Source organism: Xiphophorus hellerii, chromosome 20, assembly GCF_003331165.1.
Source record: "Xiphophorus hellerii strain 12219 chromosome 20, Xiphophorus_hellerii-4.1, whole genome shotgun sequence".
Classification (NCBI taxonomy): Eukaryota; Metazoa; Chordata; class Actinopteri; order Cyprinodontiformes; family Poeciliidae; genus Xiphophorus; species Xiphophorus hellerii.
The window spans coordinates 28,623,965-28,646,098 of NC_045691.1; the positions used below are offsets into that span (position 1 = coordinate 28,623,965).

Genomic DNA, 22,134 nt, shown 5'->3' on the forward strand with positions numbered 1-22,134 from the left:
TTGCTCAACAGCAAAGTTTGTTGGGAGTGAATTTCATCATCCCTACTCTACAGAAATCTCTCTTGAGCCAACCATGTGAAGACCAGATTTTTGTGACTGTGTCAAACGTTTGCATCAGCAACACATACTGTACGTCTATTTTATAAGTTGTGCCATATAAACGGCCAGGAGAGAAAACCAGGAGCCACAAAAGCAGGAAGAAAAACTACTAAGCTCCTTTTACAAAACTGCTGTGTGACCAATACATAATATCAACACACTGACCAGACATGAGATTATGGCAAATAACAGGTGAAGTGAATAACACTGATTATTTCTTCACCATAGCAACTGTTACTAGGTCTTTTATATTAGACACCAGGTGAATGCCTTGTAATCAAACCCAATGTACTTGAAGCAATAAGAGATTTGTAAACTAATGACTTTATACTTTGCAGTAGCTCTTGAATTGAAAATGGACAAATTATGATTTTGACAACGGGCAAATTATGATGACTGGATTACTGGGTCGAAGTATCCCCAGAGTTACACCTTTTTTGGGAACTTTCTGGTCTGCAGTGTTTTTTCTTCAAAATTGATCCAAGGGAAGATAAGAGCTGACCTGATAATAGAGTCAATCAGGGTTAATTTACGCATGTTGGGACTGAAGGGTGAGCCATATGGTCCGATATGCTCAGATCAAATGGGTCACCATATGATCTGAGCCACCGCAGCTCAGTGTACTGAAGAAATTACTGCATTCCCATTCATGGAAACAGTATTCCCTGATATTTGTGGTCTCTTTCATCATGGCAATGCTCCTGCCACAAAGCAAGAATGGTCCAGGAATGCTTTGGTAAGCACAACCATTTTGAGGCGCTAACTTGTTCTCTGAAATTCCCCAGGGTTCAGTCAGATTCAGCTTGTCAGGAACGTGTTGGACAAACAAGTCCTAAACACGTAATCCCAACTTGCATAACTTCAGGGATCTGCGCTTAAAACGTTGGCGCCAGATACATCAGAACCCCTTTAGAGGTCTAGTGGAGTCCAATCCTCTATGAATCAGGATTCTTCTTTTCTTTTTTTTCCAACAGAAGGCGGATCAAAGTTTTATTGGTTTCAGTGGTCATATTGTGATGCCTCATCAATGTATGATTGAATGCTTGTTGACAAAGTCCCAACAGCTTGCAGAAATTGAAAAGTATATCAAATTTCTAAGCATGTGTTCATCTGGTTGTCTAAATCAATATGATGACAGGTTTGTACAAGAACTGGTTCTAAATCTCCTTCAGTCAATTTAAGAATAAATTCATGTTCATAGTTCACTAGCTTAGAGTTGTGAACACAGCTCCAATTTGAAACAGTTCTCAGTCAACTAATATGTTATCTGAAATCAAGCTTAAAAATGAAAGTCCTGCCAATGAGCACACATACAGACATACAGCGGTTACTCATCACTCGCCTGAAGGAAAAATGCTGCTGTTTGTTCTGAATAAAATATGCAAAGTCTGTTCCTAAAAACACTTTGTAAATCTTTCTCCCAGCCCCAAATAGAAGGCTACTAAATGACTTCTAGATCAGCTGTGCTTACTTCACATTTGTCACATTAACAAAAAGCATTGTTCAGTTTAAATTTCTGAAAAATTTGACATTCCAGTCATGAATGAATTTATGCACAACACTGTGTCAGTAATGACCCATCCTTAGTTTACCTAACCTCACCCGCAGGGTCAGCTGGGACAAAGTGTGGTCTACCAAAATTTGTTTTCCAAATTCGATGCAATGCATAATCAGTCTGGCACGCAAAACAAACCTCGCTTTTTTTTTTTTTTCCCCCCACCACCATCAATTTGCCCCTCTCAAAACCTCCTTTGGTGCAGAGGCTCTAACAAAACTCAAAGCACTTTTTTACCTCAATCTATAGAATAAACTGAATATTAGGAAGGCATGTTTCGATTCCATTTTTTCAGAATTACATCTGGAGTGTTTAAGCAGAAACCGCTTTAGAAAAACAACGTCTAGAAATAAAGAAAGATGAAGGACAGACAAGAAGACGCTGGTCCCAAACTAATGAACACTTCCTTACACATTTACGAATGTGTCTTATGACTCGCATAGAAATAGTGTCAAAAAGTATGTTTTTCGCTTTTACACAAGAGGGATAGAATGGCCTTTCCAGTCCTATCACAGACATGCTTTCAAGATATGCCATAGGTATCACAGAGAGAAGACAGCCATATCATGTTCAGATACATTTAACCTTAAATCCTGGGTCTCGTTTTGAGCGTTCTGCTAGAAAATGACAGGTCAAAAATAAATTGAAAATAACTGAACTACAAGGTTTCTTTGATTTGTTGTAGCATCAAAATGCAGCTAACACTCCACAGAATATAAACAAAATCAATACTGATGTTATAGAGTGAAAGTAAATGAATGTGGCACACAACAGAAAGTTAGAGAGAAAAAAAATCTCAGCACAAAAAATGGCACTCCATCATCTATATCATAGAAAGTTATTACATCTAAAAATAATTGTTTTGGGAGGTGGGATAAATCTCCAAAACATATTTACCCATTCAAAGCAAAAGAAGGTGTTCAAACACAGAGTCCAGTAATCTGTCCTGTCTCAGTGCTTAATGAATGAACTAACTGCTCCAGCTGACAACATGCACCGCGGCGCTCCTTTGCAGCCTGCAGTTTTGATGTCACAGGTCTGTGTCAGATGCTGGGGGACAAGCACACCATGGTGAGAGAAGAGCATCTGGAAAAATACATTACTGCAGAAAAGCACACACTGCTGGAATGCTACCATACAGCAAGAGCGATAAAAGAGGCCATATGTAGATATGTTCTATCAGAATGCAAGCTGTCATCTTGTACAGCCTGCAGAATGCAAAACAGGGCAGCGGGATGTTGTTCTTGTCTCCCATCTTGTTAGTTTGTTGGATGTGGTCTTGTTAGCTTTCATGTACAGACCATTTACACTGGTTGTGGGACAGCTTGGGGGAGGTGGTGTCTTAAGCCAATATTTTTATTGTTTTGACAACGGGGGCAAACTCCACAGTCGTGACAGCAAGAGAATGAGCTATTTAATGAGGTAACTGTGTCAGACTGCTAAAGGAGGGACAAAGAAGGTCAATAAATCTAAAAGTAAATAATGTTTTTTGTTTTGTTTTGTTTAAATTGCATCTTAAGTTTTGGGCATGAAACATAAATGTCAGTTTGATTTTCTTAGCAAAAGTCTATATGAAAAAATATTTAGGTTATAAGACATTTAAAAACCTGGCACGAAGAAAAGACAAAAGAATACATCTGCTGAACAATATGTCTCTACCAGTGATGTCAGTAACGCGTTACCTACGTCGGAACACTTTTTTTAGTAACGAGTAATCTAACGCGTTGCTTTTTCAAATCCAGTAATCTGACTACAGTTACTTATCAAAATCACGTTGCGTTACTATTTTCTTTTGTAATAAAATTTTATTTCCTCTACGCGTCTTGGCGATTGACCGACGTTTCTGTGCGACAGTATCAGCAGCGACAGAAATGTAAACAATGCAGGGAGGAGGAAAGTGCACATTTTGTTGCTGGAAAAACAGGAACTATATTGAGTTTCGCTCGCCAAGTCCGATTATTATGAGCAGCTTTGGGCTTGGTTTTTTTTTTTCTAAAGTCACTTGAAGATTTAATGAGTCGTGGGTTGCAGTTTTCGGGCTTGCACATAAGCAGACATAAGCCCCAGAATTTGTCTGACATCCAGTTAGTTTTAGTTGTCCCGTTATGTCCATCATTTCCCAGACGATCCGTCCCGCTTTGTCAAGTTAATATATTACCTGTGAATGACGGCGAGCTTCGCGTTGCGCTCCAGAAAACTGCAAACATCGAGATTAATATGAACAGCACAATAAATGTGAAAACAGCCACAGGTGAACGAGTCCGTAAAGTTGAGCAACTAAACGCCATTATAATTATTAATATTAAGATTAAGTGTCACAAATCTGTGCAGCGGAACGTCTGAGTTGTGGAGCCGCAGGAGGAACGCTGTGAGCTGCGCTCTGACGCCAAACGCAGGGCCGTAACACACAACCTGGACGCTGGGGCGGAGGGAGGAGAGGTCTAAAATCCTATTTGTAGTTTTCCAGACAATACAGGAACACACAAAAATACACATAAATTACTCAAGTTTTTTTTTTCTACTGTTGTAACCATTTAATAATCTCCCCCTCAGTTCAACCATATAAGTGGAGACACATTGTTGGTGTTATCATTATAAAATAACTTGCAATTAAGTATTGGCAAAGATCAATGCAATTTTCACAGCTTGTTAGCAGCTGCTGAAAGTAACTAAGAAAGTAACTTTTAATGTAACTTAGTTACTTTCCAAATCAGGTAATCAGTAATCTAACTAAGTTACTTTTTCAAGGAGTAATCAGTAATCCGATTAAAGTTACTTTTTCAAAGTAACTATGCCATCACTGGTCTCTACACAAAAACTTCAAAAGTCTCCACATCTTCCCAGCATTTTCTCCATCGTCTCCGTGGCAATAGTCTCGGGAGTTTAAACAATGATTCCCAGATGCAGTCGAAAGTAATTTAAGGACCCAATTAAATTTGGCCAGATAAATCTGCACCAAGCCAACCTGTCAATGCCTCAGTTTGGCAGAGAAATACATGCTTCAGCAGACAGCAGTTCCACTTGTCAATCATCTGAACGCATAAAATTTCAGTTTAGCACATAAATTGTCAACTTACGACGATTTGACACACCTTCAATTCAGTTTTCTTTATTTCACTATTTATAGCAAGAAATCCACTTTAACCGAAGTTGACCTATGAAGTCAAACTCAGGTGATACCTCTGAAGTCAGAAACAGAGTGGCAAGCAATCAAGCTAAGGTTTGCTACTTGACAGAATATAGGGTATTTCAGTTGTTTTACACTTTTTGTTTAGTGCATATTTCCACATGTGTTATTCATAGTTTTGATGCCTTCAATGTGAATCTACAATGTCAATAGTCATGAAAATAAAGGAAACTCATTGAATTAAAAGGTGTGTCCAAACTTTTGGTCTGTACTGTATATATTAACAGTTTTGTAAAGGACCCAAGTACATCTTCTTCTTTTGAATGGTGCTTCTCAACTGGGGCCACACAATTTTAGAACAATATTTAATATATTATTGCTGGAAGTTGTGAATCTGATAGCAAATAAAATTTACCCTCACATTTGGGACACTCTGTTTACGAAGTGTCACCATCAATCTCAATGAACTCTAGGATCTCAGCCACCAAGAAAATAAACCAGGTTTGGGCATTCAGAGAAGTTAAACTCCATTCAAGTTCCCAGATACGTTAAAAATATGCAAAACTTAAACGACTGAACATTGAAATATAGCAACCTAGCAAATATTGTAACTACCAAATAACTCTTTCAAAAGTTCAAATTGGCTAATTATGCCCGTTCATGACTTCCTGTTCCATTATGTGTTTGCCCTCTCTCATTCTGCATGCCTGCATTAAACACCTGTCCAAACAGTTTTTAATGTGTATTTGAAAGAAAAAGGCTTTTTGTCTTCTCATTACAGATTCAGCAATTTTCATAATGTTGCTTGTGTCTCTTTTTCGTTTCCCATTCACATTTCTCGTTTTTTCATGATCTACACAAACTGCTTTCATACATACTGTTGCAGAATAACAAGATGACATATAATAAAATCAAATCCTGAAGTTGAATTTGTAATAGGTATACCACGTATCAATTACAGATGCGCACAGTTTCATTTTTTTGTAGTGTAATTTTAGAACACCCAAGTGCAGAAGAAAGTAAAATGAAGTTCTCATCAAGCTGGATGTTGTCCCCTTTGGCAGCAGACGTATTAAAGCCTGCAAAAAGCCAGGAAGAAACTCCCAAAGGAATCTGATATTTTTATAGGGCAATTCTGCAAACACAAACTTTCACAGTGTCAGCACAACATCCGCTACACACTCACATCAGGGGTAAAGGGAAAGCTCACTTTTAAATATTACAGTATATTTTGAACAGTATTTTATCCATAGGACAAAATATGTGCCTGGGTCACTAACTGGACTCTGCTCTGTAACATTTCTGTAAACCCCAGGAAGAAAACGCATACTTACTGGAAATAACAATTGCCAACAAAGGAAAAAGCAGCGAGCTTCAGTTAACAAAGAGAAAATGTAAAGATTGGTTCAGTAGAAAACCCCGCATGTGGTATAATGCAGCCACAAATCTGTGAACATATCGAAGTAGGTCATAGATAATAGATGGGTTCATTATAGAAAAGCAGAATTCAAACAAAAAAAACCCTTTGAAAGTCAGTGGAAGAGAGTTAGAAACAGAGAGCGATGTATAGGTAAGAACTTTAAAAAAAAAAGCTGTGACCATACCCTTTGTTGTACTTAAGAAAAAAATCCACACTTTTTCTTACAGAAAGAAACTAACTTCATGTTTCAGAGCATTAGTGAAATATCTGGGCCACAGTTCCCATGCTGAAGCCAATTCAGAGGTAAGGGTGGCTCCTCATTTATCCACTCAAATGCTTGTAGCACAACTGGGGCTTTCCCTCTTGTGAATACGTTCCTTTTCTCTCCCAGTGAGAAGTTTTACTCATTTCAAGGGGCTATAAATTATCTGTGTGCTACTCAGCAATCTTTCTCAATGAACACCACACTTTAGCAAGACTCTGGTGACCACAAAGTTTCTCCAGAGTACGGTGGCGGTGTTGTGCTGCCTGCAGCTGAAGGTTTTGCAAGACATTTTACCTTTCTGAGTTTCCTCTCTTTCCCTTATTTGACTAAAGGACATGATCTAATGAGCTTCACCTCCAAATCCATATGTAATGAACAGGAAGACTCTTTCCTCCCATTCTACAGGCACTTTGCTGGACGAACGTTCCCAGGAGACATGAATATTACAGTGAAGGCTTCACCTTGACACAAAAAGTCAACCTCTCACCAAGACCCCACGCTCTCACATTCTTGTATCTGCAGCGTCATGCATATACAGCGCTGTATAGGTCCTGTTTAGTATGCAAATATAGGACACCATCTTTCACTGTGGCATGCTAGTTAGCTGATTATTCAGGATCACAGATGGGAAAGCCCTATTGATTAACCAACTGCACAGAATAACTGCAGAAAAAAAAAATAAAAAAATCCGCCCACTCGTTCAGATCTGCACAATACTTATGCAGTTTATCATGTGAGAGCAGTTTGTAGGAAAGAGGTGGTTTTACCTGGTCCCGAGCAAAAGCCTGCGATGACAGCCAGTATGCAGCTGTAACTGAGATATGGCATCCATGAAACCCTGTCCTGGAACGACACAATGTAAATGCTTAATGTCAAATAACGCAAAGATCCTCTGGTGCAATGCAGAAAACATCTTGCTTTGGGGAAAATTCCCTCTAGTAAGAACAGGGAAACTTAAGAGTTAATGTGAAGGTGATTGGACATAAAGCCAAGCTGATCCTAGAAGAAAACCAGTTTTGAGGCAGCAAATGGTTTCAACTGAAGAAGCAATTAATGGTCCAGCAGGTCAATGACCCCAAAACAAGCATCTGTTGTTTTGACTAGGTATAATGGCCTAGTGCGTGAAGTCAAAGTTCTGGAAAACCTGGACTCAGATGGGCTGACCTGAACCTCACTTTTTATAAATCGATAATTTGAATAATAAAATGTTGATATACAGATTCATATCTTAATGCTTCTTTAAGCTTGATTTTGTCATCGTCCTGTGTGGTGTCCTTCTTGGTTCTGATGATTCTATTTGATCATCAGTATTCTCTAACAAAGCCTCAAATTACTTTATGTAAATTTTCTTTTATTTCGCAGCTATCATCTTCTTTTTGTGAGTATCACATAAAATCCCAATAAAAAATTTATGGAAGTCAATGGTCTTAAGTAAAAAAAATATATAAGTTTTTAAGTATCTGTACAAACTCCACTCCACTCCTTGTTTCCATTAGCATCTTGATGGTGACAATCAGACTTGAGTGTGTGCGTGCATGTGGTGGTGGGTGCGTGTGTGTATTTGCTGTAATTATACTTCAGATACAATTTAGTTTGCAGAGTAGGAAAAATGGCTCACCTGGAAGTTGAGGAAAATTGTCAGCAGGCTGAAGAATACAGCCATGGAGGAGAAACCAAATATAAGGAGGGGTCTTCTCCCAATCCGCTCAATCACCAGACCCTAAAGATGAGACACGAACAGAAAATAAGGTCATATTTATTAATAACTAATGTGAAATCCAAGGCACGGCAGTTTCAGATGCTTTAAAGATAGGTAGATATTATGCCATTTTGCTTCATATTGCTGTTCTAAAAAGGAAAAGACTGAAAATCTGTTAAAAATGCAGTTTGTTATATATAAAAGAGAAGTTGAACTTTAACATTTATTTTGTTAATTCAATGTAAAACAAACAAGCTTCTACAGTCTACGCACCTGACTCAGACTTCATAGTAGGAATTAATCTACAAAGCAGCTTTGATATGTCTAACACACAAAGAGGTGCTATCATTTAGTTTCATCGAGGTTTAGTTTTAGTCTGCATGGCTGCAGAAAGTCTAAACCATGTGCCGAGCATAGAACTAGGTTTTCAGATACCGCTACAATAAAAGACGCCCGGTAAGAGGTCATGAAATTGACCAGGGGTAAACTAGAATGGACAGATTTTACTTTCATTCAGACATTATCCAAAACATGTTTGTCTTGCAACATGAAGAGCAAGGTGAGCTGCAGTGAACCAATTACCTGATTCAGTTATGCACAAGCCACCACAGCATGTCGTCTGCTCCAGCTATGGAATTTGCAGAGTGTAAATTTTCTAGAGTTGATTTATATATCATACACTGCCTGGCCAAAAAGAAAGTCGCCACCTGGATTTAACTAAGCAAATAGGTACAAGCCTCCTATTGGATAAGTACTGCATAGGCAATTATCTTTCAGCTGGCAACAAGTTATTTAACCCCAGCTGATGCAATGAGTAACTCCTCATTTCTTATACAACCATGGCAAAAGACACATCCTGTGGTCGTGGAAAAGACGTTAGTCTGTTTAAGAAGGGTCAAATCATTGGCATGCATCAAGCAGAGAAAACATCTAAGGAGATTACAGAAACTACTAGAATTGGGTTAAGAACTGTCCAACGCATCATTAAAAACTGGAAGGATGGTGGGGAACCATCGTCTTCCAGGAAGAAATGTGGTCGGAAAAAAATCCTGAATGATCGTGATCGGCGATTACTTAAACGTTTGGTCAAATCAAATCGAAGAAAAACAACAGCAGAACTCAGGAGTATGTTTAATTGTGAACGCAAAAGCATTTCCACACGCACAATGCGAAGGGAACTCAAGGGGTTGGGATTGAACAGCTGTGTAGCTGTAAGAAAACCTCTAATCAGAAAGGCTAACCAGAAAAAAAGGCTTCAGTTTGCTAGGGAGCATAAAGATTGGACTCTGGAGGAATGGAAGAGGGTCATGTGGTCTGATGAGTCCAGATTTACCCTGTTCCAGAGTGATGGGCGCATCAGGGTAAGAAGAGAGGCAGGTGAAGTGATGCACCCATCATGCCTAGTGCCTACTGTACAAGCCTGTGGGGGCAGTGCTATGATCTGGGGTTGCTGCAGTTGGTCAGGTCTAGGTTCAGCAACATTGTGTGCCCAAAGAATGAGGTCAGCTGACTACCTGAATATACTGAATGACCAGGTTATTCCATCAATGGATTTTGTCTTCCCAAATGGAACGGGCATATTCCAAGATGACAATGCCAGGATTCATCGGGCTCACATTGTGAAAGAGTGGTTCAGGGAGCATGAGACATCTTTTTCACACATGGATTGGCCACCACAGAGTCCAGACCTTAACCCCATTGAGAATCTTTGGGATGTGCTGGAGAAGGCTTTGCGCAGTGGTCAGACTCTCCCATCATCAATACAAGATCTTAGTGAAAGATTAATGCAACACTGGATGGAAATAAATCTTGTGACACTGCAGAAGCTTATTGAAACAATGCCACAGCGAATGCGGGCTGTAATCAAAGCTAAAGGCGGTCCAAACAAAATATTAGAGAGTGTGCCCATTTTTTGGTGGCGACTTTTTTTTTGGCCAGGCAGTGTATGTATGACTGCTGTGCTGACATGTCATAACTGAGGTAAAGACAGCAGATTACGAGAGGGCAACAGTTGAGGAAATCAATCAAGTGAAACAAAACAAAATGGACTAGAAATTGATTCAGACCAGAAGATTAAGTTCTGAAGACAATTATCTTTGTCACCACTTGTTTCGGCCTTTATTTCCATGTGGTTCTCCGTCATGGTTTGTAGATCAACACAGACTCTTTCTCACATCAGAAAACAGGCCACTAGTGGAAGAAAAACAGCCTGAAACTCAAACCTTTGTGTCTGCCTTCTGCGTTAACAGAAATAATAGCCAAACCTCACAACACCCAATGAGGTGACCCGGATGTTCAGCAAGCCGAAACATTAGTTGTTGTTTTTTTTTTTTGCATGCTTTCTTAAAATATCCTATTATTTCAGTATATTGCTTGTATTTTCCTATTTTTATGTAATAATAGTACAGTTATCACAACTGAAACATATCTCTGTCCTTTAAGTTGTTTCTCAAGGGTAAGAAGCCTTCAGAGTGAGAGTGGAGCTAATTTCTGGCATCATTATAAACAATATATTTGCTGCCTTCATGTGTGATTTTTTTTTTCTTCTTCCTGTCCAATTTTCTGTGGATTTACTCATACACCACACTGTTTCCGTCTCATCAATAATTCTGAGGCCGCTTCAGTCATCACCTGGCCTCCTCTCAGGATTTCAGATGAAGCAGTGGGCATGAGGTCGGGGCTTTAGCAGAGCAGAGGCTACAGCTTCTGGCCTCGTTTCATTTCTGCCTGTGAGACGTTAAGAATTTATAGCAGCACTTCAATAGTTCTGAACCTGAGGGATTTCATGAGATTGAAGAGGGAAAAAAAAGAAGTCATTGCTCTTTGTATAGAATGTATCCTTCTTCCACCGGGATGGATCAGTTTGAGTGGAGTTTTTTTTGGGAGGGGAGGGCATTGCTGATTCATTTCCTCCATGTTTTCCTAACACTTTCCTGCTGGTGTGCCCCAGACTGCACCTCTGTTCAATTTGGGTTTCCTTTACATGCAATGGAATTTACTCAATTTCCTGAATGTGTACTTGTGTAGCTGTGCTCATCCCGGTGGGCATTGTCCCCGCAGACACGAAACATTTCTCTCCCAGACACTACCCACACCGCAGCACCACGCGTTCTCGCACAAACATCAACCGCCAGCTAACACACAGCTCATTAGGGGTCCCGGAAGATTTGCAAGAATGGATATTTATGAGGCTGAACACGTGTATGTCTGTGAGAGAGAGAGAGAAACAGAGAGAGAGAGAGAGAGTTTTATTAGGGAGGCGACAGAAGTTTGTCTATTGTGGACCTGAATAATTTATCACAAGCTTCATACAACACGGTGGGGACAAAAACTACAGTCATCATGTGAATTTCTGCTTCATTTAGTGTTCAATCCTCCATGTACATGAAGCCGGTTGAACATTTGAGATTTCTGTTTGCATGTGTTATCATTAATTATTGTGTTTCCTAAAAGCTCTGTGACAGAAGCGGCTTCCCCTGCTACTAAAACAAAGCAGGAGAGATGACAAACGCATCTTGTTCTTATAGTTCTGCTCTATTTTACCAACAAAAATAAGACAATTACAGACGCACTCATCACCGGGTCTCCGAGCTTTAGGTGCGTCGCTGCTCTTTCCCAGCTGATTCAACGGCAATATTATTTTGTAAGCAGAAATAGGTCAGTATGAGTTTCTCAACATATGATAACTTTGTGTAGAAAAATAACTGTGGCATAACACAACAAAAACTAAAATATGTAAAACAGAATTTCATTGCCTCTTCTTTTATTGTGAAAGTAACAATAGTTGCATTGGTGCTGCTAAACTAATATAAATATTGCAATCCTAAAAATTCTGTTTATGACATTTATTTAATGGTATTTTGATTAATGATTTTGTATTTTAAATTGAGTTAATTGCAGGGTTGCAATTTTTTATCAACAACTATTGTAGTAGCTGGTGTCATTCATCATTTCTGTTGAATTATTGAAAAAAGACATATAAACCAAACAAAAAAGATATTTATTGTTCTTAATCCGTTATTCACATTACTCAACCATCCGATTGGTGGAAACTGCAAACAGCTATTATACCCATTCAGCTTTCAAGTGTTGTTAGCAACAGTAGCAGGTAGCATGCTTCCTCCATTCAGCTCCTCAAAACTAGCGGCAGCAGGAATTAGCAAACTCCTGGTGGAAATGCCGCCTGCTGAGCTTACAAACACTTGTCCTAAGAATACTCATAAAGGACATAATAAAACACACCATTGTGATGAGGAACAGGAGGCGAAGTGTCACAAGGAGCGTGAGCTTCCTAAAAAGACGGAGGCTAATTTAAAGCCATCAGATAATGAAGTTAAGTTTCTGTAACATTTTGTTTGGTATATTCAACATTTTTAAAATAATTGAAGGTAACATAGTTACTCGATTGTGCCATGAAATAACACTTTGTTCCTGGAAAACCTGAGAAATCAACCAGATACAGATAAGCAGGTAAGATCTCAGAGAAAACTAGAAACTAATCGGAGATAAAGACTGATTGGTGCATCCCTGCCTACAAGTCAATGCTCCATCCTACTTCTTGACAGACACAACAGTCTGGTGAGTTCAGGCCTCTCAGTTGGAGGGACTAAAATGTGCGGTCACAATTCATCACATCAGGAAGCAGATGAGTCATTTTAAGACAACTGGCTGCAGCTTGAGGGAACTCCAGCCTTCCATTTACGCCACCCCTTTAGGATTTCAGTCAAAAATCGAGCTTACTAGTGCAGTTGTGGCCATTTTTACACTCAAGTTGCATCACAGGCCAAATGTATAACTAAGTAGCTTTTTACTTTATTGCTAAATTAAGCAGCTTGCCGTTGTTGTTGTTTTATGTCCCACTAGGCCCTGCGGTATCAGCAGAACAGATTATTCAAAACTTCCTTTCCTGCAAAATGAAGATTATTATCCTACTCTTCTCTCACTCTTTTATTTATCAACTCAACACAGATACTTTCAGTAAAATATTTTCACTTATAAGTATTTGTTTCTGAATCGCCTATTGTTTTTGTCCGTCACATAACGTGCGTCACTACCACGCCAAGGTCAGTTTTTGCATCCTATTGTTTCCTGTTAGTCTTTAAACTCTGACTTGCCAGCGGGCTCCGGATTGTGACGACATGGCCGGAAGTGTGTGAATTAATGTGGAGTGGCACAAAATCCTCCGCTCTGGTTTATTATCCAGTCGAATAGTGACAAGCGTGCTGCATAGAAAGGGCTTTTGCCCAGTGGGGTATTAGAAAAGAGAGCAGGAGGTCAGTGGATAACATGTTGCATTTAGAGGTTCACAACTGTGTCAGTATTCTTTTTTTCTTGCTTCGCTCTGCTGCCTCACAATACAGCACTTTGCAAAAGTATTTATTCTCCACGTATTATGCTGGAACAAGTTGTTGTTGGATCCACACAAAGCAGCAATAGTAACAGTTTTGGAAGAGACATCAGAAAAGGTATTAAATGTTTTTTGCAAATGAAAATCAGAAAAGTGTGATTTATATTTAGCTCCTCTGAGTCAATATTTTGTGGACTTACATACGTCACAATTAAAATCTGCAACCTGTTCAGGGCTCCAGCTATCAGCTTTCTACACAGGGACAATAATGTTTGCTCATTCTTTTTTTGTAAAAATCAGTCAGCAATTTTCAAGGATCGCTACAGATTGCTACTTATATGGACTTAGGTGTGTACTTTGACTGGGCCACTCGAAAGCACGAATATGCTTTACTTAATCCATTCCAGTATATTTAGAGCAGCGATATCCGAAGTCAGTTCTCAAATGATGGTTCATTAGTAGACTTCTGCAGAATATTGACAAGGTGAGGAGATAGTTGGAGCATTTGACTCAGGTGTGTTGGAGCAGGAGGACGCTGGCCCTTGATAACTGGAGCTGGACTCTTATAGGGTCACTGTCCTGCTGGAAGGTTGATCTCTGTCTCAAGTCTTTTGCAGTCTCTACAGGTTTTCTTCCCAGGTTTTTCTGCTTTATTATTACCATCTACAAATCCAATATAACCAAATAACCAATAACAAATCCAATGTTCACACAAACATTGTGTGAACATTGCTGGCACCACCATGTTTCAATGTTATTTATTTTTGAGCCACACAGAGTATTTTGCACAAGGCCACGATTTTGTCACCTTCTTTATTATGTTTCCTGCTGTTTGTAAGAAGTGCCATACTACTGCTGCTGCCAAGGCCATTTTTGTCGACAGATTCTCACACTTGAAGTTTGGTTTCTTGTAGGTCCACCAGAGCTACACTGGACCTCTGGTAGCTTATTTTATTATTGATCTTCTTCTAAGACCAGTCGTTTCAGGTGAACTGCAATGTCTTGGTGCCATACTCTTTGTATTGTCAGCTGATGAATTGAACAGTGCTAGATGTTCAAATCTTGGGATATTTTTTTCAAAACCCAGTCTGGCTTTAAACTTCTCAACAACTTCATCCCAGACTTGTCTGCTGTGTTCCTTTATCCTTTATGCTTTTATTCACTAAAATTATCTAAGAAATCTCTTAAGACTTTACCGGCAAACTGGATTTATGTTAGATTAAATTGCACACAAATGAACTGTGCTTACTTAAAAGGTGAATGGTTACACTGGGTTTATATGAAGGCTGTTACAGTAGGGGATTGAATAGAAATCTATTAAAAACTGTTGATTTTTGTGAAGTGCTTAGACTTTCTCTTCACCTAACTTTGGATACTTTGAGTTGATCCATCAGAAAATCACAGTATTAAATGTATTCAAATCTGCGACTATAAAATGGAAAAATGGGACATGATTAGTTTTATAAGTCACTGTCGGGTTACAAAAGAAGCTAAGATCCAAATTTCAAACCATAATATGAAAATGATTAACAATATGTGACAGATCCAATAAACCTGATACATGAGATAGAAAGAGCATATAAAGCAAGATAAAATTAAATTGTAGAAGATAAATTTATCTGAAATAGATTTTTTTTTTATTCACATTGTAATGTCTAATGATGTTCACAAGATTTACAAACTCAAAAGGCTGGTTTGTCTTCTTTTCCAGATGCCCAACAGCAAACTGTTTCGCTGTTGAGCTAAAATACCTTCCCAACGTGTTTCAGGAAGTTTTTACCGTTTCTTTTGTAAGTCCTTCTTACAGATGGCTGTGCTGAAAAACCAAATGTTCCACCTCATTTTGTGCTCCAAGCAGAACCTATTCAAATGATCAGAGAGTTGAGAAATACAGCAGGGACAGCCCATTTCAGAGTACAAATGTGTTTTGTGGGGATGGGGAAAAAAAAAACGTTCCTGAGCGCAGAGTGAGGTGACAAGATAAATATGTGTCGTCAATCAGCCTCGAGCCACTGGCTAAAAGAATTAGGCCTCTGTGTTATGACATATTTATACCCCAGGGAAACACGGAGTAATGGATTACTAGTAAGAGGTTCCTAGAAACACTGATCAGCTTTGAAAGTAAATAATAAATCATAAAATGCTTCTGTTACATTTGTCTTGGAGATCGGGGGGGAATTGTTGTGGGAACAGTCGCAGCTGAATGCAAGCTTTTCTAAATCTGCACTGCATTAGATCCCAGCAAATTTCTCCACGCCCACATAAACATGTTCATGTCAGTCAGATTAACAAAAACAAAAGCAACACAATCGTCTTCAATCTCATCTGCATAACTCAAATGGGAAAAAACACTATTCAAATAGAAGTCTTATATTTATGGCATTTTGGTTCACAAATTGATGCCCATGGAACAGAAATGCTGGCGCCTCAAAATGCTATTTGATATATTTAATAATCTGAAAAGATAAGGCGGTAAAATAACTCGAAGGCAAAAAAAAATTGTATTTCTGGCAGAAGGACAAACATTGCCTACTCATAGCCTGAAAATAGTTTCCTCTTGTTGGGCCAATACTGACTTTTAAAAAGTTAGTATTTTAATGAGCCTTTCCACGAATCAAATCTTATGACAGATTTGTATGGTTGTCTATGCTTTTTATGGGTTCATTAGAACCCATAAAGAAAAAGAACACAAACACAATTTAAAGATCCAAAGCCTTGGCTTCTATACAAAAAGCTGTCAATGTACCAAATATAAATTTAATAGGAGGGCAATGTATTAAATTTATAATTTATTTGCCCTTTATTAAATAATAAAGGGTAATCAAAGCTCACTCAAGGACACAAGAAGAAAGCAAGATAAATACACTGCAGCTAAAAGGTTTTGCTCTATTTTCAAAGACAGTCTGGTGGAAAACAAAAGGAAGCAGCCATATATTATTGTACATGATGGGGGAATACCAGAAAAAGATGGTGTGTTCTGGGTCAGCCCCTATGGAGCCAGAGTATTCCCAAAGCTCATTAAATCCAAACTGGAGGATGCCAACAGACTGCTCATGTTTCCTTACAGATTGTTGGCAGTCACATTCGGGCCAAAATAAGTCACCTGACTCAGGAAAGCTTTTCATTTGCCCACAATTTATACATTTTTTACATTTAAAAAATGTTAAATGTGTGAAAGAAGTGTTTGTTGTGAATTGTGGAAGGTTCCTGTTATGGAAAGCCACTGTTCCTGGAAACCAGCAAAAGCTACAGCCAACCGATTCTTCTGGTGTATTCATTTCCAAAATCAAAAATGCACACACTGAATATTGCTATCTAAAATAAACAAAACAGCATCTTGAAACCAAGTGAGAGCTTCTGACTAACGTCATTTGAACCATCTGAAGCCACAATTCAAATCATTCTCACCGAAGCTACAAGAGATTCTAGGGTTTCTCAAACAGACGACTTGAGTCAAAGCAACACTCTGCATGTGTTTTATGAGGGATTGACATTATAACATGATGTAAAGCTAGAAAAAATTCACAAATTTATTAAAGGGAACTATTGTAATAAATAACATTTCTCATTTTAAGTATTTCTATCTAGTGAATCATCATTTTTAGCAACATAAAGGAGGGCTGTACACATCAAAAGTCAGTCAACCTGCTCTTGAAACCAAGTTACCGTAGGCCTGAGTGACTCAGCTCAGGTTTGATCTTTCAAAGATCAAAGATTGTATCTAATGTGCAAATGTTCGCAAGACTCAAAGAAATTCTGAGAATCCCACACGAGGAGTAACACACCTATTCAATGAGGGGAGATGACAGGGAACATTTCCCACTGCTTTTCGTTAAGTGCTTCTGTTTGAGAAAAGAAACTCTTGCCTTTGGAGGGAAAAGTGCCAAAAGAAATCTGTTATACAATGCCCAACCCGTCTGAGGCCCATAGAGGATAAACTAATATCTAATTTAAAAACCATATGACTCACTTTCATTAGATCTAAATTACATAATTCATTTTGTTTGTTGATTTAATTTATTGTTAAGTGGCTCTGGTTAAAACCTCATGTTTAAAGGAGCTACTTAGTTAGATCTTTTTTGTGAGAGACTCCAGTAAGGCTCAGAACCTGGTCCAGGTTCTTTGGACTCATAAAATCAGTTTTAATCCAAAGTCAGGTGTCAGATTTAATATTTGGCATATTAGGGCTTAATCTTGGAAGAAACTATGATTGAAAATGTGATGTTAATAGCTGTTTAAAGTCACAATATTTAAGGCATTTTGGCAACCTAAAAACTAAAACATATGAATGAGAACAGATTTATTGAAGAGATGGCAGCACTTGGCTAGAGTTGTTTACACTGAGCGTAAGTAATTGGAGACAAGCAAGCAACCAGAAATTAACTGGCAGAGGTCAGGTTTCAGTGTTGGTGCAACCTAATAAATTATTAACGTTTATTTTGGATGAATTTATCCCATAAAGCAAATTCACTTGGTATTGTAAATATACTACCACTATTAATTGTGGTGAACTACAAAAATTAAATATTTAACTTTTTTTAATTGTTTTTTTTTGAAGAGTGAATTTGGACAACTCGGTGGGCTCAGTGGACTACATCAACATGTTTATTAAAAATAATATGGATTTATGGAAGAATCTCCCTTTACCAACCATAGTAGAGCTTTGGTACTCAGTTGATGGGACAGCTGAGATCCACATAATAAAAGTACTTTGTACCATGTACTTTATATTTTGCACTACATATTATAAAAGCATTAAAACCTTGTGAGAATGAGTATTTGAGGAGCATTTGAGGTATTTGTTAGTCGTCATCTGAGAAGAATGTAAAACCTGCCGCAGATTGCATTTACATCTGTAGCTCTTACCAATGGCCATTAATGTCAATCTGAAGTAAATTTAAAAAATAAAAGCCAGACGTACACTCTGTGCAATAACACCTCTCCACGCCCTCCCTTCCACTGATCAAATTAAGGTTAAATTGGATAAAAGCGAGAGATAAACTAATGTGATAGAGGATAGGGTGTCATGTGGTTTGTGCTGCAAAGAGTAAAGCAAAGAAAAGCTGTGCATAGAATTACCATACACTAAATTGTAAAGAAGTGCAATGAGGCTTTGCCATTGTTGTGAAGTTCAATTTATTATAAAACAGCAGCTGGCTAAGAAAGGTTCTGAAGTTGGATAGCTTGTTTGTTGTCAAATGTTTAAGAAGATTCTCTTTAGTTAGATTTACAAAAAAGAGAGAGACAGAAAAAAAGAAACGACACCAAAAAATGTCAAACAAAACTTGATTAATGCAAGCAAGTTATTTTGAAAGCTTGTGAGTTTTTAAGATTTCTTTAATTTTCTGCCCAGTAAAAGGCTTTTCCTTCGCAGAAATCTCCACCTAATGGTTTGGTGAAGTCATTTTGCCGCATATTTAAAAGATTTCTTCTGCGGACTTATCGCGTTATCTTTTTTTGATTAGAACAAGCAGAACTCTCCCCAACATGAGCACATTAAACGATTCAGTGAGTTTACACACTTGGATTAAAAGCATGCTACTCCATCCCTCAGACCATAGGGAATATAAGCCTGTAAATATATAAACTCATATTAATGTGTTAAGTTTGTACACGTCAGTATTTGCCTAAGATCATTTGTACAGCATTGATGCTAATTGTTAAGAATGGGATTTTCGAGAGATTAGCATTAACCTAGCACCTCAGCATTACCCTTTTCAAGAATTTCAAAAGCTATGTTTTGATAACATAAATAACATGAACAACATGTAGTTGTATGTAGATGTGCTTAAATTAAAAGACTATTTTCCTTTTATTGAATTTCTGGATCTGTCAGCCAAACTGTGTAAAGGTGGGCATAATAACAACCTTCGGTTTCTGTAACTATGGGATTATATATTTCGATTGTGACATTAGTAACACTGACATCAATTGGCATTAATTACTTCTTCACTCTGACATCTTTGATGCCTCATTTATTAACCTTAATATGTGTTATTGTCTAGCCAGAGCATAGAGAACACCAAACCGAATTTCTTCAGACTGTTAAGTGCAGTTTTGAAACTAAAATGATCATATTTGAAGCAGCTTGTGTCTAACTGCTGCATATCTAACAGCAGCAGTGTCTTTGGGCACAATGGAGTATTCACTGGAGATGAATAAAAATACACAAGAATCACCTCCTTTCAACCTGAGTCAACTTCTTTTCACCTTGATGTTTCAATTTCAGCACCATAAAAAGAACTGCGTTGAGTTTAAACAAGTAAAGGCATCAGGCGTACTCACTGAGAAGATGGCGGCCAGAGTCTCTATACCCCCCGTGCTCAGTGTGACGTAAGGGAGCAAGTGCTCTGCAAACCCTGCTTCCCGTAGGATCCCATTAGTATAGTACCAGATCTGCAAGAAAACAAATCAAGTTTTACTGATAGTTTTATTTATTCATCAATAAAGTGTTTAATGTTTTAAAAAAATCATTAAAACATTAACGATGTTTTAATGATTAAAACATCATTGATCTCTACAACATCTTTGTTGTAGAGATTTGCTGCAACAATCTCTGCCATGTCTTTAGTCTTAAAGCGTAGAGAATTATTCTCTGTTATGATTTTTATCACCCGTGAACTAAGTGAAAAGAAAATGGCATAAAACCGGGACTGGCAATGAGATTAGATCTTGCAGAGACAGATTACTCAGATGGAGACATCAAAACACCCAGTAACACGATTAACACCGAGACCAGTGAGGTTCGAAATTAAGATAAGATGTTTGAATAGTTAAAAGCTCAAATACTGTAGATCAAGCGGATGATCAAACGTGATCATCCTCAAAACTTTTGTTTTTGTTTTTTTGTTGTTGTCTTTTGTGACCTTTTTGGTGAGTTGTTGAAGCACTCCTGGAGTAATTTTCAGGCTTCAAACACATATCCTATTTTTAAAAAATAATGGATTTCTTTCTATAAGCTTTCATCATTTTTCCAAACCAACATTACAAATGATTTCAGTAATGGTTTTTGGAATTAGAAGCACAAACAGGATGAAATACTGATATTGTAGAGAACATCAAGTAGCCGGGACACAGTTAAATTATTCCAGTCTGTAACATTTACTGGAATTACTGGACATTTATGAATACGGCATCGTGTTTCCAACAAAACCCCGTCAGGAATCTAAATTACATTCCTGTCTCTGCTGAAAGGAAATGTGTGTATATTAGGTCATCTTCTTATCCTTGACTTTTTACATCAGTTTCATCATTTCTTGCTTAAATGGAAATTACTGACATTTCCACCAGCGTATCAAATATAGGAATTTGATCCTGTAATATTCAGTTAAGCACCGTCCGTTTCCACTCCCACAGATATTCATCCTTCCGGTGATTTCAACAGTTTCATCCTTGATGAGAGCAATTTGGAGAGACACAGAGAGGAACTAAACTGCACCGTTCCAGATGGAACTGGATCTTATGTCCCTGGATTGAAAGGCACATCATCCTTTTATTTAACAAGGTTTTTGATCTGAAATTTTAGCCACATGCGGCAGCTAGGAAAGGTGGAGCCTTTTCACATTTAGCTATGATTAACTTCAACTCTATTGTGTTCTATTTGGATTTTATTTAACAGATTAACACAAAGTGACAAACAATAGTAAACACTTTTTTCTTTTTTTACAAAGAAACAGCAAAGAACAATAGTATCTGAATTTGATCTCACAGCGTTTCTCCTAAAACCCCTGGATGAGAAATTTGGTGTGATTGGCTTCAGGGATTCGGTAGTAAACATTATTGAAACACATCATGAAGATCAAGGAACACAGACAACAGGGAAAAGGTGAAATTTAGAGTGGAGTTAGGCTTTTAAAACCATATGGTCTATTACAGTATGAAGTTTTGAACATTTGGGCTAGTGCCGTTGGTGTCTGGTGTTGTTTATGCTCGGAGTATGCGGTGCGGTGAATTGTTGTACGCAAGTTGAGTTTTGGTTTTTTGAGTATTCTCCTATCAATAAAGTCGAATGGATTCTTTTAGTGAAGCAATAGTGAAGAGGGAAATAATATTTCATTATGAATGTGGAGAGATCCAACCAAACATTTTTCAAATGTGAGGGGTAAATGTTCCCTTGCACACATAATTATTGCGACACTCGCGCAGCATCGTCATGCGGAAGGAGTGCTTTTCTTTAGCAGGGATAGAGAAGCTGTGGAGAGTTGATAGAGAAGACAGATGGCGCTATATAGAGGGCAATCCTGAACTTAGACTTGTTTAGAGGTTGCAAAAACTTGGAATTGGGACAGAAGTTTACCTGCCACACCAAAAACATACGACTAAAACTACAGCGTAATAGTTTTGATCAAAAATATCCACATATTAGAATGGCCCAGTTAGTTCAAATCCAAAGTCAATTGAAAATGTGTGGTAAGACGTGAAAACAAATGTTCTCACAGATGCTCTCCAGTCAGACTGGCTGATATTGAGCTCTTTGTGTTGGTCTATTACACACAGTGGAATGCAATAAAATATGTGGTGGTAACATGAGAAAGTGCAAAGGTTCTTGGAGAAAAAAATCTTTAAAGGGAGCAGCAATTACAACACACTTATATACCAAAGTCTCTAAATTTCAATCAAGAT

General features: G+C 38.1%; 1 protein-coding gene across 4 annotated transcripts in view; it reads right to left on the reverse strand.

The window, feature by feature from the left end:
• slc2a9l2 (solute carrier family 2 member 9, like 2) overlaps positions 1-22,134 on the reverse strand; it is a 120,900-nt gene that overhangs the window by 41,606 nt on the left and 57,160 nt on the right. For all 4 annotated transcript variants that reach the window (XM_032550478.1, XM_032550477.1, XM_032550476.1 and 1 more), the window contains 3 exons: positions 19,798-19,908; positions 8,085-8,186; positions 7,234-7,309 (listed from right to left, as the gene is read on the reverse strand). In XM_032550478.1, coding sequence (XP_032406369.1) covers positions 7,234-7,309; positions 8,085-8,186; positions 19,798-19,908 — 289 coding nt within the window. The remainder of the gene's footprint in view (positions 1-7,233; positions 7,310-8,084; positions 8,187-19,797; positions 19,909-22,134) is intronic.